Raw genomic sequence first — 15,959 nt, 5'->3', positions numbered from 1 at the left:
GGGATCAAGGACACTCTCAGTTTGACTCCTGAAAGGAGATTGTAGTGAGGTGGGAGTCAGTCTTTTCTTCGAGGTACAAGCAACAGGACAAGAAGAAACAGCATCAATTTGTACCAGGGAAGGTTTAGACTGGATATTGGGAAAATTTTTTTAATCAAAAGGGTTGTCAAGCATTGGAACAGGCTGCCCTGGGAAGTGGTTGAAGCACCATCCCTGGAGGTTTTTAAAAGAAAAGTAAGTAGATGTGGTGCTGAGGGACTTGGTTTAGTGATGGACTTGGCAGGGCTGGTTGAATGGTTGGATTCAATGATTGTAATGAATGGCCTTTTCTAATCTAAATGATTTTATTACTCTAAATTTCAAAGGATAAAAATAAAATCAATTATTGTGGGAAAGAAAAGTTGAAGTCTTCTTCCACTCTTGGAATAAATGAAATCAAGTTACTTTGGATGTCCTACAAGCATGTCTTATGTTTTGGTTTGTGATGGATTTCACCAGTAACATTCTAAATAACATGTTCATATTGCTGTTTTAGAGATGCTAAGTCTTACAAGAGAACCTCACCACATACCAATATACAGAGGAGTTATTAAGAGCCCCCTGTCAGTTAGTTGCATCCATGAATATTTACATCACTTATGGATCCTATTTAATTGGTAATTAAATGCAACACTCAATAACAACTTGATACTATTAAAAATTCCCACCAGAGCTTTAATAATATATCTGAAAAGCAAATTCAGTGCAGAAAAAAAGTTTAATAATGGCCCTATGACTAATGAGGCAGAAACATCTGTACAGTTACGTGCAAAGAATTAATACAGAAAGCATAAGTACCAGATGATGCTGAAGCCATCAAACAGAACGTATTTTAGTTCTACTCCTCATCTTTCCTTTCCCCACCAACTCTGCAACAAACTAGTCCCACTGGGTTACTCCTGACCTCTGTGATTCATGGGTTACTTAAGCTTCCTGGCCTTAGAGTTCAGCAACAACTTGGCATCAGTTAGGGACTTCAGTCAGGGACCAGGCTTGCCATGTCCTTTCCATGTCTGTGACATATACTCTTTTTTTTGTTAAATATAATTCAATAGATTACTCAATTACGGTTTATACCTTGATGTCTGAACTATCTCACTGAAAGATCTCTATTTGAACATCACTGCAGCCTTTTGTCACACTTTGTCCTTTCCTCCATTTCTTTTTTGCTATAAATAAAATGTGAAGACAGGAAGAATGATCAAGCAATAAAAAGTAGCCTTGGAACTACTTTAGAAACCACAACGAAACCAAACAGCACATACATACATACATGCATATTCACTCCCACTTGAAAGTAATGAGACTTCACTAACATGAGGATGTGTCAAAATCAACACAGAGCAACAAAACTGAGCTTTGTAATTACTGGTATCGTGTTATAGCTAAATTATCTATATCACAAGATAGGCCAAAGTGTGCCCTTTTAGCTAGCTGTGAGTTTAAAGAAGCTTCAGGGAAAGCTTATTAAGTGAATTACAGATGCAAGAACTAGTAAATGTTTCATGGGGCCAGGCATTATTGTCCTGGAGAAGCCTGAGTTAATTATTAATATTAGGTGTGGAGTTACAGCTTTCTAAGTGCTAGGTGTACAGTACCTCAGGCACTTCTGTGTTGCAGAGAGAGGATGAATTACAGCTCTCAGAGGTTGTTGCTAATGAATTGGATTCAAGTGGATTGATCACATCTTTCACTAACAGGTCAGGAAGGTTTCAGACTGTAAGATCTAGAAACTCATTAAAAAGAAATGTCACATTAATACTGATCATCCAGGACTTCTCCAAGTCTTGAAAAGATTGACTAAAAACATATCTGAAAAGAAGTGTTGTCAGGCATAGATCACCTGAAAACCTGTTCAGCATTAATAATGGGCAAATTACAGTGTTATTTAATATCCAGCTGGCCTCCAGGACAACCAGTCTGGCCTCCAGGACTGCCAGTATGACCACAGTAAGAGACTAATGGGAGTACAAAGAGTGCATCAAAGATGAGAATTTTTCACCGTCTCATACACACATCTTATGTATCTTTGGGGTTTGCGTGTTTGTCAAAATAATCGTATTTCCAATTCATCAGTCTTGATGGGTAATCTGAGTCCTGTAATAAAATAAATGATGCAAAAAAATAGTGAAAAATCACCATAATATGTTCTGTCCCAAGCATGTGGCCTTCTGTGATGGAGTTACTACACCTGTGGACTAGGGAAGGGTCACCTGGACTTCTGTAAAGTCTTTGACATGGTTTCCTACAACATCCTTCTCTCTGAATTGTAGAGATATGGATTCAATAGGTGGACTGTTAAATGAATAAGGAATTGCTTGGATGGTTACACCCAGAAGGCAGTTGTCAATGACTCAGAGTCCCAACAGACATCAGGGATAAATGGTGTCCCTCAGAGGTCCATATTGGGATTGGTGCTATTTAGTATCTTCATTAATGACATAGATGAAGGAATCAAATGCACCCTCAGTAAATTTGTAAATGACATGAAGTTAGTCGTCCTGTTGACACATCTGAAGGACAGGATACCATCCAGAGGGACCTGAACAGACTCAGTTTTCATGAGAATCTCATGAAGTTCAACAAGGCCAAATGCAAGGTGTTGCATTAGGTTTGGAGCGATCAAACAGCCTGGAGGACAAACAGGTCAAGAGTAGACCTCTTGAAAAGGACTTGGGTGTGCTGGTGGATGAGAGGTGCACTCACAGCCCAGAAAGCCAACCATGTCCTGGGCTGCATCAACAGCAGCATGGCCAGCAGGGTGAGGGAGGTGATTCTGTCACTCTAATACACTCCAGAGAGACCCTATCTGGAGTGATGCATTCAGCTCTGGAGTCCCCAGCACAGGAAGGCCATCAAACTGTTGGAACAAGTCCAAAGGAGGGTCACAAAGTTGATTAGAGAGATGGAGAACCTCTCCCCTAAGGAAAGGCTGAGGGAACATGGTTTGTTCAGCCTGGAAAAGAGAAGACTTTGGGTTGATCTAAGTGCAGCTTTCCAGTAAAAGAAAGATGGAGAGGGACATTTTACAAGAGGATGTAGTGACAGAACAAGGGGGAATGGCTTCAAGCTGAAAGAGAGAAGGTTTAGATTAGATATTAGGAAAAAAATTCTTTACTGTGAGGGTGGTAAGGCACCGGAAGAGGTTGCCCAGGAAAGCTGTGAGTGTTCCAACCCTGGAAATGTTTAAGGCAAGGTTGTATGGAGCTCTGAGTAACCTGGTCTCTAGTGGAAGTTATACCTGCCAATGGCAGGGAGTTGAAACTAGATGATCTTTAATGTCCCTTCCAATACAAACCATTCTGTGATTCTATGTAGACTTTGTACTGCTCTGATTTCCTTAGGGGAAAAAAAAAAGAAACAAAAAGTTCTCATGTCTTTCTTTATGGTCTGTGTTTACCTGGAAGTCCTTAAAAAAGCCTAAGCTTGACATTGTACTGTCTTTTTATATAAATATACATTTTACTTTTTTATTTCTATTTCACATATTTTCACAGTTCACTAACCGGCTAGTGGTAGAACTTTAAAGAGAGACCACTGTTGGCACATTTCTGGATTCCTGTGCTCAGTTCTCTGGTTATATGGTACCATGATAAGCTTTGCTGTTGGATATAAACTACATACTTACTAACAGACTTTGTGATTTTTATAGTACAAACTTTTGACTGTCTAAAGTGTATGAGCATTAATAAGGGGAGTGAGGTGAGTGTATCAGAACCAAATACAGTAGCACAGCATTTAAACTCACCCTTTTCCTTCATATTGGTGCAAAACCCAAACAGAAAAAATGCACACACAGGGATGAAGTTCCCAAAAGCAGACCCTCAGTGGTAGTTGAGATAGCTTTCCCTGGTTGTTTACCAATTTGCAACAGCTGAAGTTGTGACCCATGAGCTTTATATTTTTGTACCTTTTAATCAAAAACTTAATAGAATCATAGACTGGTCAAGGTTGGCAGAGATGAGATCATCCAGTCCAACCATCAACCCAACACTACCACTGTAACTCCTAAACCACTAAGCTGCATTACCCAGTGCCAGATCCACACACCTCTTAAACACCTTTGAGGTGGTGCCTATGCATTCAACAAATGATGGAGACACCCCCGACTCTCCTTCTCTTGTCAGGGTATTTATAGAAACTATTTTGTTGTCTTTAACTGCAGCAGCCAAATCAAATTCTAGAATTACTTTGGCCATTCTAATCTTCTCTCTACATGACCTCATGACTTCCTTGCAGTCATCCCAAGTTGTCTGACCCTCCTTCCAGAGATGATAGATTCTTCTTTTTTTTTAGGTTTTTTTTGCCTTCATTCAATTCAACCCTAGGTTCTCCATTTAACCAGTCTAGTCTTTCACCCAACAATTTGTCTTCCTACACATGGGGAGAAAGCCAACTCCTGAATATTTTACAAGCCTGGTCCTGAATATTTAAAAATTTGTTTTTAAAGCATATCCAGCCTTCCTGGATGCCTTTTCCCTTCAGGACTGACTCCCAGAGGAGTCTGTCAATCAAATCTTTTCAATAGTTTACCTCACTCTCTAAATCTCAGGTGTGTAAGTAATGATTGCTGGTCATTATCGTCTGATGGTTCTTCAAGAAATTTTGTACTGACCTGAATGGGCAGTGACAAGAAGAAATGTGCACAAGTTGTCATCTCCCATAGAAAATATAAAACAACAGCACTCACAAACCATATAAACCAGTGGAAGGAAAATTAATAGATCAAGAAAACTCTCCTGAAGGAGAATATTTTTCTTGGAATTAATAAAAAGTCTTTTTCTTCCAAAAAGTTAAACTAGAGAGAGAAGTCCTCTTTTCTCTCCCAGTAATCTTGAGGTAATAATGAAATTTCTCATTTTTATAAGAGATATTAATGAGATATCAATCTTACCAATGGAAGAATTTACCAACATCAACCTAACCAAAGAAAAAAAAAAAAAAAGGAAAGATTTTGCATGGAGTTATAATGGAAATTCCAAAACCAAAAATACATTAGCTTTTCGTATTTGATTTCAGCACTACAGGGACAAGAAAGCACTGATCTGTAATACCATTTACCTCTACTTATTGTGAAAACACCTCCTGAGAAAGAGAGATTAAAAATGCTTTGAAATTAATTTTGTGAGTAGGTTGAAAACTGAAGTAACAATTCAGAAAAGCAGTGCAAAATGCAAAGCAGGATAGCAGATATTCATTATGGAAATCAAACCATACTTCAGGACAGACAACTTCTTTTTCATCTTCCATGGCTTGTTTCGTAGTGTGGCAATTAGTTTCTTTTTTTCTTCTACCTCTTCTTTCAGCTTGGCCAATTCCTCCTCTGTAATTGGCTCCTCCTCAGAGTCAGAACCAGAGCTTCAAACAAAAGCAGGAAAAAAAACATCATCAAAACTCAGATAGAACAGAAGTTTTCACAGAAAAACATACTTTGCGTTAATTTTAGTTAACTTCGAGACTAGATAAATGCCTTCACACTTGCACAGAAGGGAGGACACACTTCATTTGGACATGTTAATGATTTAAGTATGAAAGGCGAGGCCCGCACATGAAGTGCAGAGCTGCAGGTGAACCAGCACTACACCTTCAGCATTCCATGTAGAGCAGGCAGAGCTCTTGGGGAAGCATCTGACAGCCACTAATTGTTCCTGCAAGTGTGACCGGCTTCCTAAGAGTTCAACTGAACTCACAGGGGTCAAGTGATGACACTAACTGCAGCCATAAGATTTTAGGCACTCTTGTAGGGAAAGAAAATGAAATAGAAGTATATAGAAATGGGATACCAGAGAAATTAATATAATGATATATCTCATTGTATTTTTTTCTTTCCTTTTACTCCCACTGTGCTCTCCAGTAATGTCTCTGGGAACAGAAGAAGTTGTAGTAAGTGCTGAATGTGGGATGGGATTTTGTCTCCCTTTCCACTGAGATAACCACGCCTAGCTCCATTTGCTGTGTTATCCACCATTCCCAGTGGTTGCTTCCTTTCAAAAGCACAAGGGGGACAAGGAGCAAAGGAATCCTAGGATGGCAGAAAAATAGAAATGATTTTCTGAAGTGCTCCATGTCAATGGGATCTTCCAAAGACCCCTGGTTGCATTAGATGCTTTGGAAAGCTGAACAGTGATACTTAAGAGGAAGTGAGTGAGATAGAATGGAAAATCCCATCTCAGTCCTTGGTTCTGGGTTTTTGAAATTTTGGCACCAATCTTTAATAAAAAAATCTGTCTCAAACCTGGCTGGGAAAAAAAGAACATGAGAAGCATCAAGATTTAAATTCTATACTGGAAATAAAACTAGACCCTGGGGGTTTTTTTTTGGGTTATCAGCTTGGAGTTTGGGGGATCTTAGTTTTCTGGAAAGGAAAAAATAGGAGAGATCTCACCTGTTATCACCTCTCTCTGTCATTTTCTTCTGTAATTTTCACTCTTTTTCTCTAGAGAACAACTCATAAACTTTGGATCTTTAACTACAATACAGGTGTGCCCAACATAAGTTCCCATTCAGCCAGACCAGATTTGACCTAATCCTCAGAGTATCAGCAGTCCCAGAAGGGTCTGGTTGGTCATTTCCTGGGGTCCCACCATGGACCTGTGACAAAACCCTGACTTAATTCCACTGAATTAGATATGATTCTGTGGAAAGTGTTCATTTCACTCAGCCAGTGCTTCCTTACTGCAGGAAAAAAATACCTATCTGGCTCTAGTTTGGCTGTAACAAATAAGGGAGTCATACTGGCTCTTGGTATTTCACATCTGTAAATGAAAGTAGGTTTTATGCAAGGTAACCACGGTTTTATTGTAAGAAAAAAATTACTGAATTACCCAGATCCTGATTTCTTTTTGTCTTTTTTCTTCTTATTTGCCTTCTCCTTTTTCCCTTTCTTATCAGTCTTTTTGTCTGCTTTCTTCTCATTTTTACCTTTCCCACTCTTACTCCCCTTCCCATCTTCTTCTTCTTCATCATCTTCTTTGGATTTCTGGTTTGCCTGGTTCTTCCTGGCTTTTGCAGCTTCCATATCAGAATCATTGCCCTCATTTCCAGCTGCTCGTCCTCTTCTACGGTTTCTGTGCCTGCGATGCCCAGCTCTTCTTGTCCCATCTTCATCATCCTCATTCTCTTCATCACCATGCCTGGCTCTTCCCCTGGTATGTCTCCTTGCAGTTCTTGGTGTTGCTTTCTTCCTCCCTTTATTTGTGATCAGTTTAAAAAATTAAAAACACATGAGAGAAGGTAGTATGTTAGAAGCAGAGCTTTCCTACTCTTTCATTCGTACTGATAATCAGAAAACATCTGAGTCTGCCTCAAAATAATCCACATTACTGACCTATTCCTTTGGCATTTTCTTCATTTTCAGCTGCACTGCCTTCTTCATTGTCACCACTGCCATCTGTGGAGTGAAAACAAAGGCCAGTGCACATGAAGTATGGATTGGTCATTAGGAATGAGGAGGTTTCAAGAAGTTCTTGGCAATTACTGCTTTGTACTCCTTTACACCATTTCACGAATCCAGGTTTTTGGAACATGGCAAATAGTTTTCAAGAAATAAGATGGAAAAGAAAAAATAATTACCCTTTCCTTCAGCACTCAAATATATAAGTCTCAAAGTGATGCCATGAACTCTCTCTCATGGAAGAAATAAGTAGGACAGGAGGATGCTAAAAATATCCTACAATTTGAAGAAGAAAGAGGAGGATGAAAATACTTCTCAGAAAATTCTCAAAGATTTTCTTAAACAGGAAAGTAAAAGGACTGGCTGAGATTAAACAAGAATAAAAGAATCATTTTCTGATTTGTCTGACTGGAGGATTTGAAGATTCATAGCAGCAACATAACTGAAGAAGGCAGTTCCAGAAGAAAGAGGAGATTTACACTCAGTTCCAGCAACCAAATCTCTAAGCATAGTGACAAAACTTGACCTAGCTCACTTGTATGCTGTACCACTGTCCTACTCTACCACTCATGTAACAATAAAAACATTGAAGGCTTTAGAGAGATAGGCTGTTTCTGAAGAATGTAGTGTTTCTCCATAGAAACACCTTTGGTTTGGAGGGGATCTCTTGCTTAATTTTTTCAGTCTCAATAAATTCAACAAGAGATGATGTCTCTGCTGCCCATCAATAAGCAGAAAATTATCCAAAGTGAAACCACACATATATAGGGAATAAATTAAAATACTCATCTCATTTGTATCATATCCATCATAATATCCAATTGATATCTAATTGATATGCTCTCCAAAAACATTGGTATGAACATATTACTCAACAGGCCACTTAAACTGCTACAAAAATTCCTTAGTGATGTTTCTTCAGAAGCAACACCTGAGAAGTCAAGTGCTAATGGACTCTTTTGAGGTAACTTTGAGTTTGTACATGTGGGACATCAGCTTAGACACATCTATAGAATTAATAGAAATAGATGGTAGTAGGAAATTAATGAGAAGAATAAGAGATACTACCATGAAACAGTAGAAATAGGTAGCAGTCATTCCACTCCTACACACTACGCATGTTGCATGTGTATGTTGTCTAATTTCCCCTCTGTACAGAGAGGACAGGTGACATGTAATAATCCCTGTAGTCACATTTTTCATGCAAGAAGAAGCTACAGATATCTTCCTTTTTCTTTCATCTATGATAGTTCTGAATTCTTCTTTATATTCTTTCTTCAGCCATTCCCTAGTTCCCCAGTTCCTTTCACAAATTTTACTAAGCCACTAGTGATTCACTGAAAATTTATATACAACTGGATTTATTTAGGGACTGCTGTAGACAACTGTGAAGCACAGCTTCTTGGTTTTACTTAATATCAAAGAGAAGTAGTAAAATATGTAAGGCTGCAAACAAGAAAGAATCTAGAGAGTTGTTTCACTATGTGCAGTAACAGGCAAATATTTATTATCCAGAATTTGACTGGCGTTTTACAACTGTAATATATGTATTTCCTCTACAAAATATTCAATTGTAATTAACACTTTATATCAATTCCCCAGCGTCTGCACCACAATTTTAAAGATTATGCAAAAATATTATCATTCAATATCATCAGTGTAATGTGACAATTAATGCTCCTTTGTTGTTACTGGACACATACCTTCTGCTGCTGACAGTAATAGGATCACCTTTTGATAAAGATCATTGTGTTGCTATTGAAAGCTTACAAAGATGAAGACAGACATCCCTGAATAGATACTTCAAATGCAACAGTAGGACACTATCTTTTATTGAAACTAATGGTTTTGCTGATCTCCTACAGCTGAACAGAAATTCACAGAAAAGCACTTTAATGGTAAAATACTGGCCTCAATGCAGAGTCTGATGAGCTTATACAACTAGCAAACACATGGAGGTTTATCATGTATACTGAAACATGCACTAGCAGTGAAGTGTACTACACTTTAGCTGACATTATGTTAACATTGTATTCAGCTAAGAGAGAAAGTGACAAGAGACTACACAACTTAAACAGGGTAGAAGATTGCTGCTGGAGTCTGTTTAATTCTAATAGCATAAGGAAAACAAATTTACTCCACTGAATCCAACATTTGAGATAAAGTCCTAAGCTAATTTACAGATTTCAATCTGCTTGAAGAAAGTATTGAGAACACTGCTACAGAGGAGTGTATTTGAATATTAACTTATGTGTAGTTTTGGTTTTTTTGCATCTAAATGATCAGGCACATGAGCGATAAAGAGGAATTTTTAAAGAAATAAAGAAAACACATGAAATCAAACAGAAATAGATACAGTCAAAAAACAAACCTAGAAAACATGGCCAGTGATTATATGGAATCATGCAGCTAGAAGAAAAATAGGTGCTATAGACACACCCAGTAAGAACAGATGCAGCTTAAACTGTTTTTCTGCAAAAACTTCAAATTGTATCTCCAACCTGAACTTCATAGAAAGATGAAATGTGTTGATATGAACATTAGATGTGTGCCCTTCTCCTTCTGGTGCATCTACAGAGTAAGAGATCTCTTCCAGGTCTTTGGGTATGATGCAGATGCAGAAAGCATTTTACTGGAATTTATTTTTAAAAGGAACTGGAAGCAAGGACTCTCCAATCCTCCAGTATTCTAGCTCTCTACTTTATTCCATGAGCTGTGTCACCAGCATAAAAGCTTAAGCTCAGGATAGAACTCAAAGTTATTCACTTGTGACAGCTGTGATAGCAGTTGGTGTTCTACATGAGGAAAAAAAGTCTCTGAGGAGAAGGCATAGAAGAGCTTTACGACCCTGAGATCTGTCCTTAACAGTGTATAGGCATGAGTTCATATAAGTTATATCACCACCCCATACAACAGCCACATTGCAGCTGGAAACTTGTATTTCAAACAAGAGGTATTAATAACTGCCTTTTTTTGTCTGTCTGTTTTGCACTTACCAATAAAAGACCTGTTGTTATTTGGTGGGGTATTTTTGCAATAAGAGATACGAAACATTAGTGTGCTTAATATTATCATCATTATTAGAAAACTACTTCAAGTAATAAACTCCGTGATACTTCTCAAAGAGGAAAGGAAGAGGCCAGACAACTCATAACTCAGCAATTTAGGTGCTTGTGGAAAACCCTGTCTTACTGAATTACTGGAGAAGCATTTCGACAATACACAAATTACATTTCATGGCCACACTATATCTAAATGCAGTGCAGCACTTAATTTAAATACTCTGTTATAAGCAACGACATAGAGAAACAATAGAGTGCATTTCTCAGGCACTGTATTAGAATGCTATAGGAAACCAAATAGTATTTTTGATGCTCTGGCTTGTTAAAGTTAAAACGTAATATTTGATGCAGGAACAAAATCCTTGCTATAGGGGAAGTTCATATACTGGTCTTGGGATTTTTTGAACAGATTTTCACATGCTTCCACTTAGCAAAAGTTTGTTGAATCCTCCAATAAGATTAACTAAGTCTCACAAAAGCACTGTCTAGAATTACTCATTTTTCCAGAAAAGGGTTGATGAGACCTCTTATCTTCACAGTATTAATATTCATAGGGGTAATATCAGCTTTATTAGCCTTTGACTCACCTAATTTGAGTTTATGTGACTCAGAGCAAAAGCTCAACCGCTACATCTTCCAGGATACATCATCTAGTCCTAATGACAGTATATTTCTATATATCATTAAGTGTATTTGAAGATACACTCCAGAACTCTTTTGCTCTAGGAAATACAAACACTTTCTTTTTTTCCACAGTAGTTTAAGGGAAACTTTCTCATCTTCCTAAATTAAGGGCAATGACAGTGTAATCTGAGTAAGCTATCATTTTACCTGAAGTCTTATTTAGACTATAGCCACAAATGAGCCAACAAGGCTAAAAGAGGGCGTCCTGAATAAGGGCTCAGACTAACCTGCATGTCACAGACACAAGGCAGAACGTCAAACAGCTCAGAAGAGAGCTCCAAGCATTAGCGTGTTGGCTGTTGACAAAACTAAGGACAGAAAAAAAATTAGTAACACCATAGTCTTTGCTCTGTGAGGTGTCTGTTTAGCAGATTATGTGGGCTGGTTTATCCTTGTTTCCCAAGTTGTTTGTACACCTTCTATCAGAGGCTACGACTCAGACTTCATGGTGTGGATCTTTTAAAAACTTGTTCTATACTGACATAATTTTCTTGATTTTCTCTGTGAGAGGTATAATAATTCTTGGAACTACCTCATATAATGTGACTCACTGATATAATACTCCTGCTCCAATTACTTCTGTGTAAAACTGACTGCTAATCAATTCTGCATTTTGGTAGTATAAAAAAAATCAGCACTACTCAAAGTAATCTGTTATGAAGAAATGCTGTCAGAGTCTTTGTATATGTTATAAAATAAGTTTCTATTTTATTAATTGTTAAGCCAATGAGATGGATGGTATACCAATAGAGCTGTGCAAGTATTTACTGTGTACTCCTCTGGACTGGACCATGCTGGGTATTTTTCACTGTTGGAAAGACATCAGCCTAGATACATAACAAACTGACTGTCCAACATGTGGAAATTTCAGCAATGCAAGATTCTATTAGATGATAAATGCATGTGACATACTAGTGAAAAAGAGGAAAGAGTTGCATAATGTTCAATTCTACATATTTACATACATTTCCATATTTTTCTTTCTGATCATGTAAATATGAGAGTATCTCAGAACACTTCAGGGAGAGTAAATATCACTAGAAGTATGAAACACACCAGAAATAATACACTAAGCTCAGACAAGAAAGTCTGTTGCAAGAGTGAATTAGTGTAGACTTCAGCATCCGAGATTTGAAACCTTAACACTAGAGATCTCATCCTCTTAATCTCTTTCCATCGACATTGGGAAGAAAACCTTAGCCCACCTCAGGCCTAAAAGAAGGGAACTTGAAACACTGAAATTTCAAACAAAAGTTAACTTTATAGAACAACTATTTATTTCACTCTTGAGACCATGCTTGATTTGTCCTCTTTTTTTCCCCACTTAGTGACGCAATTTTTTCTGCCAATGGACTTAAGCAAAAATCACAAAACCCAAAAAATTTGTCCTGTCCAGCAATAGCTGTGAATTTATAAAGTAAAATAATTCCTATTCAGCTACACACATAGCAGCTAATATCATGCTTATCTTTCCCACCTGAACTGGCAAGATCATAAATACTAAAGTAGGCAGAATATTTATACTACAATGTTGCAAAGACACAAGGGTCTTGGAAGACTTTCTAGTCTTAGTGTATATGCTGCATCCTGCAGCCTTATGCACACAAAGAATTTCCAGGAGTTGGAAATTTCACGGGCAATAAGCTTCCCTCTCTGTAGACTGCCAGTGAAGGGAACTTGCACAGCTAATTGTAGCATAGTCAAAATTTGAAAATTACAGACGCAGACCACAGGAAGCAAATGGAATCCATTCAATTCACAACCATAAATGTCTCATTTGCTCTCTATTGGTAAGGAAAAATTACTGATTACTGATGTTCTGCTAAAATGACAGAGACTGAGCTCACATAGGTCATGTTGACACTATGGCTGACATTGGATACATCATCTGATTACACTCTCCTCTTTCCAATTTCCTTCTGGGCTGTACTTACATATACCGAGGTTTGAAAACTTTCTCTTGGTTTGTGGGTCAGGACTTCTCCTAGACAAATTTTCTCTTCAGGGATGAACAAGTTTATTGCACAATTTCAGTGCAAAAATTTTGGGCCAAATCTGATTGTATTGTTATAAAACCTACAGAAGGTAGAGGAGGAAGATAATTCAGTGCAAAACCCCTTATATTTCACCCCCTTCAGGAAATCATGCATAAAAGTTTCTGTACCTCTATATCTTACATCATCTCTGTGTACACGTCTGCATTTCCCTACCTCTGCCCACAAAGATCTAACCATGTAGTGCTGTGCCTTAACCAAGACTAGAGAACTGATGAGCTTGCAGGACCCATTGGCTACTCTAATTAAAAAACAAGGAGACACCACACTTGTATTGTGTCTTCACATTGGATTGTGCCATGGTGGGCAATTTTTCATTCTCATTGCAGTCTTTATTGCAAGAATTAGGATCAGAATAGTAAGTGTTCAATGCACTCCGAGAAGCCTGAGACTGCAGTAAATCACACCAATCTGACCTTTTCAGGTTCTCAAACAGGATTTACTTAGCTTATTGTCATGCATTAATAGTACTGTTAAAATGAGAAGAATACATGATAATATGAAGGAAAGAGTTTATGTTCAAGGAACAAATGTAGTGTTCTTAGTGGATCTGAAGTCAGTTGTAATTTTTACAATCTCATGAGAAGAAAGTTCTTTTAAGGTGCATAACTAGAGCTGACCAGTTCATCACATATTCTCTTTATAATATTTGGAGAGTAATAGGCACTTTCCAACTACTCCTTTTCAAACATCCACTCTGAAGATTTTTTTCTTTCGTTTGTTTTTCCTGCATGAGATGACAGAAACAATGAATTCACAGTTGTGAATTCAGTGTAATGAACCATACATTTCCCACTATCATAGATTTTGTAGAAGACATACCATGAAACAAGAATGGCCAAACCAAGAATGGCTTCACTAGAGGTATCAAAAAAACCCAAAAGTGTATGGCTTTAGAATGCATTTTTTGCATATGTTGCAAGAATATTCCTCAGGACTGTCAGCAGTGATGAAGACAAATCTATTGCAAACAAAGCCACAGCTAGATTAGCTCCTTGGCCCTGTGCTACAAAACTCCAACCGTTGGTACTTCTTAAGTCAGAAGTGGACTGAGAACTACATTCTGAAAGTACCTCATATTTACTTGTAAGGGAGCTCCAGCTTTTCAGGTGTTCTAAAATCAGTCTTGACTTTACTCACATGATCTTATCTCCAAATATTACCCATAACAGTAATTAAGATAATTAAACTTTGTTATACATTACATATGTAGCATAAATTTCATGCAAAAAAGAAACAAGTGTCAAAGAATGATCATGATTCTGCATATAAAGATGTCCAGCTTCTCCAGTTACAAAGTAACTCACCATAGGAATGCCATCCTCTGCAATTTGAATGAACAATAAAGTCACTGATAAGTCAATTCAGTCAGACATTTGCAAGTAGAAGGCAGATGTTTATAGTAAACTTAGAACCTCAATATTCTTAGAATTTTCTTATTTGAAATGTTTATAAAAAACGTGCATGTTCTGTCATCATGCTTATATTGTTTCTTACTCAGAAATTCTGTTGAAGCCATTAAGTAGTTTCTTACGCTGCATTAAATTTTTTGCTTGTCTCATGTTGAAAATAACTCCATTATCATGAACTGCTTAAAAATTAAATTCATCATTAAAGGGTCTTTTAGTAAAAAAACCGAGGCGAAGAAAAATAACAGAGCTCAGACAACAAAAGGGAAAAAAATAGGATGCTGCCAAAAATGCTAAGCAGTCCCTTCTGATGTTTTCTATAGAAGCAGAAAATATTTTATTACTACTGTGTGTTACAACTATGGATTAAAAATATAGAAAGCCCTATTTAGTAGTAACAGCCCTGTTACTTATCAAGACCCAATGAATTCATTCAGAGACCAGTCTAGAATAAGCTCCCTGACAATTTTCTTCCATGCTGAAGATAATAAATGTCATGCTTGTTCATATGAAAAAACCCTGTATTTTAGAAAGAGTATTGCCCATGAGAACTAAAAGCACTTCCCATATTAAAGAGTTGCCTTGCACATTGCCAGAATAAGCCCTTGGGCATTATTTTCCTACAAAAAACATTTCTTAAATCCAGAACAGGGTAGTATCAGTATTGAAATATTATTAATCTTACTGTCAAGAATGTTTGATATTTCATACCAAATATTGAAAGCAGTAAGAAAAGAAAGCATTTCTTTTGTGAAGCTTACAGAAACCACAAAATACATCTGTTTTTTCAGTTTTTCCTATGAATTACATATGAATGTAAGATAGGTAACAGGGCTGTGGTTGCACTCTTTTGATTTACTAACCAGTGGAAAGCCACCCTCCCACGCTGCAACTAGCCAATTTCCACAATAAAACACATTTCTGAGCAAAAGACAGGGAATTACTATTAGCTAGATTTTATATGAAGAAGAAAAAGAAGGAAACACAACTTGCACACTGTTGAACTGCATGCAGAAAATGAATATGTGCTTCAGTTGCATAATTATAATTGTAATTACCATTTTCTTCTGTTGAGTTTTCATGTTTAGACATCGTGACTATTTCACAGGGCTGCTGCAGGTGCTACCTATTCAGGAGAGCGTCTGAAGGTTGAGTGGTTCAAGATGAAGTGTACCACAGCATCATCCTGCCTGTCCCTGAACGGATGGCGCTGGTGAAGTTTCACTCACTGAAATATAAGAAGATACTAATTTCCTAAGTGATTAATCTTTCATGAATGTTTAGCTTACTATTTAGGGTTGGCATGTTAGGATCAAAA

The 15,959-nt window shown here is 37.4% G+C and overlaps 1 protein-coding gene across 1 annotated transcript in view; it reads right to left on the bottom strand.

Annotated features, from left to right (window-relative positions):
- Positions 1 to 15,733, bottom strand: part of TMC1 (transmembrane channel like 1) — a 58,594-nt gene extending 42,861 nt beyond the window's left edge. The window contains exons 1-4 of the mRNA XM_050329309.1: positions 15,700 to 15,733; positions 7,367 to 7,429; positions 6,864 to 7,233; positions 5,257 to 5,397 (exon numbers count right to left, since the gene is read on the bottom strand). Coding sequence (XP_050185266.1) covers positions 5,257 to 5,397; positions 6,864 to 7,233; positions 7,367 to 7,429; positions 15,700 to 15,733 — 608 coding nt within the window. The remainder of the gene's footprint in view (positions 1 to 5,256; positions 5,398 to 6,863; positions 7,234 to 7,366; positions 7,430 to 15,699) is intronic.
- Between the last annotated feature and the right edge of the window lie 226 nt (positions 15,734 to 15,959).

Source organism: Myiozetetes cayanensis, unplaced genomic scaffold, assembly GCF_022539395.1.
Source record: "Myiozetetes cayanensis isolate MyiCay16 unplaced genomic scaffold, myiCay2020 scf4, whole genome shotgun sequence".
Classification (NCBI taxonomy): Eukaryota; Metazoa; Chordata; class Aves; order Passeriformes; family Tyrannidae; genus Myiozetetes; species Myiozetetes cayanensis.
Note: the sequence above shows the minus strand (reverse complement) of the source record. Positions and strands in the feature narration are given on the sequence as shown.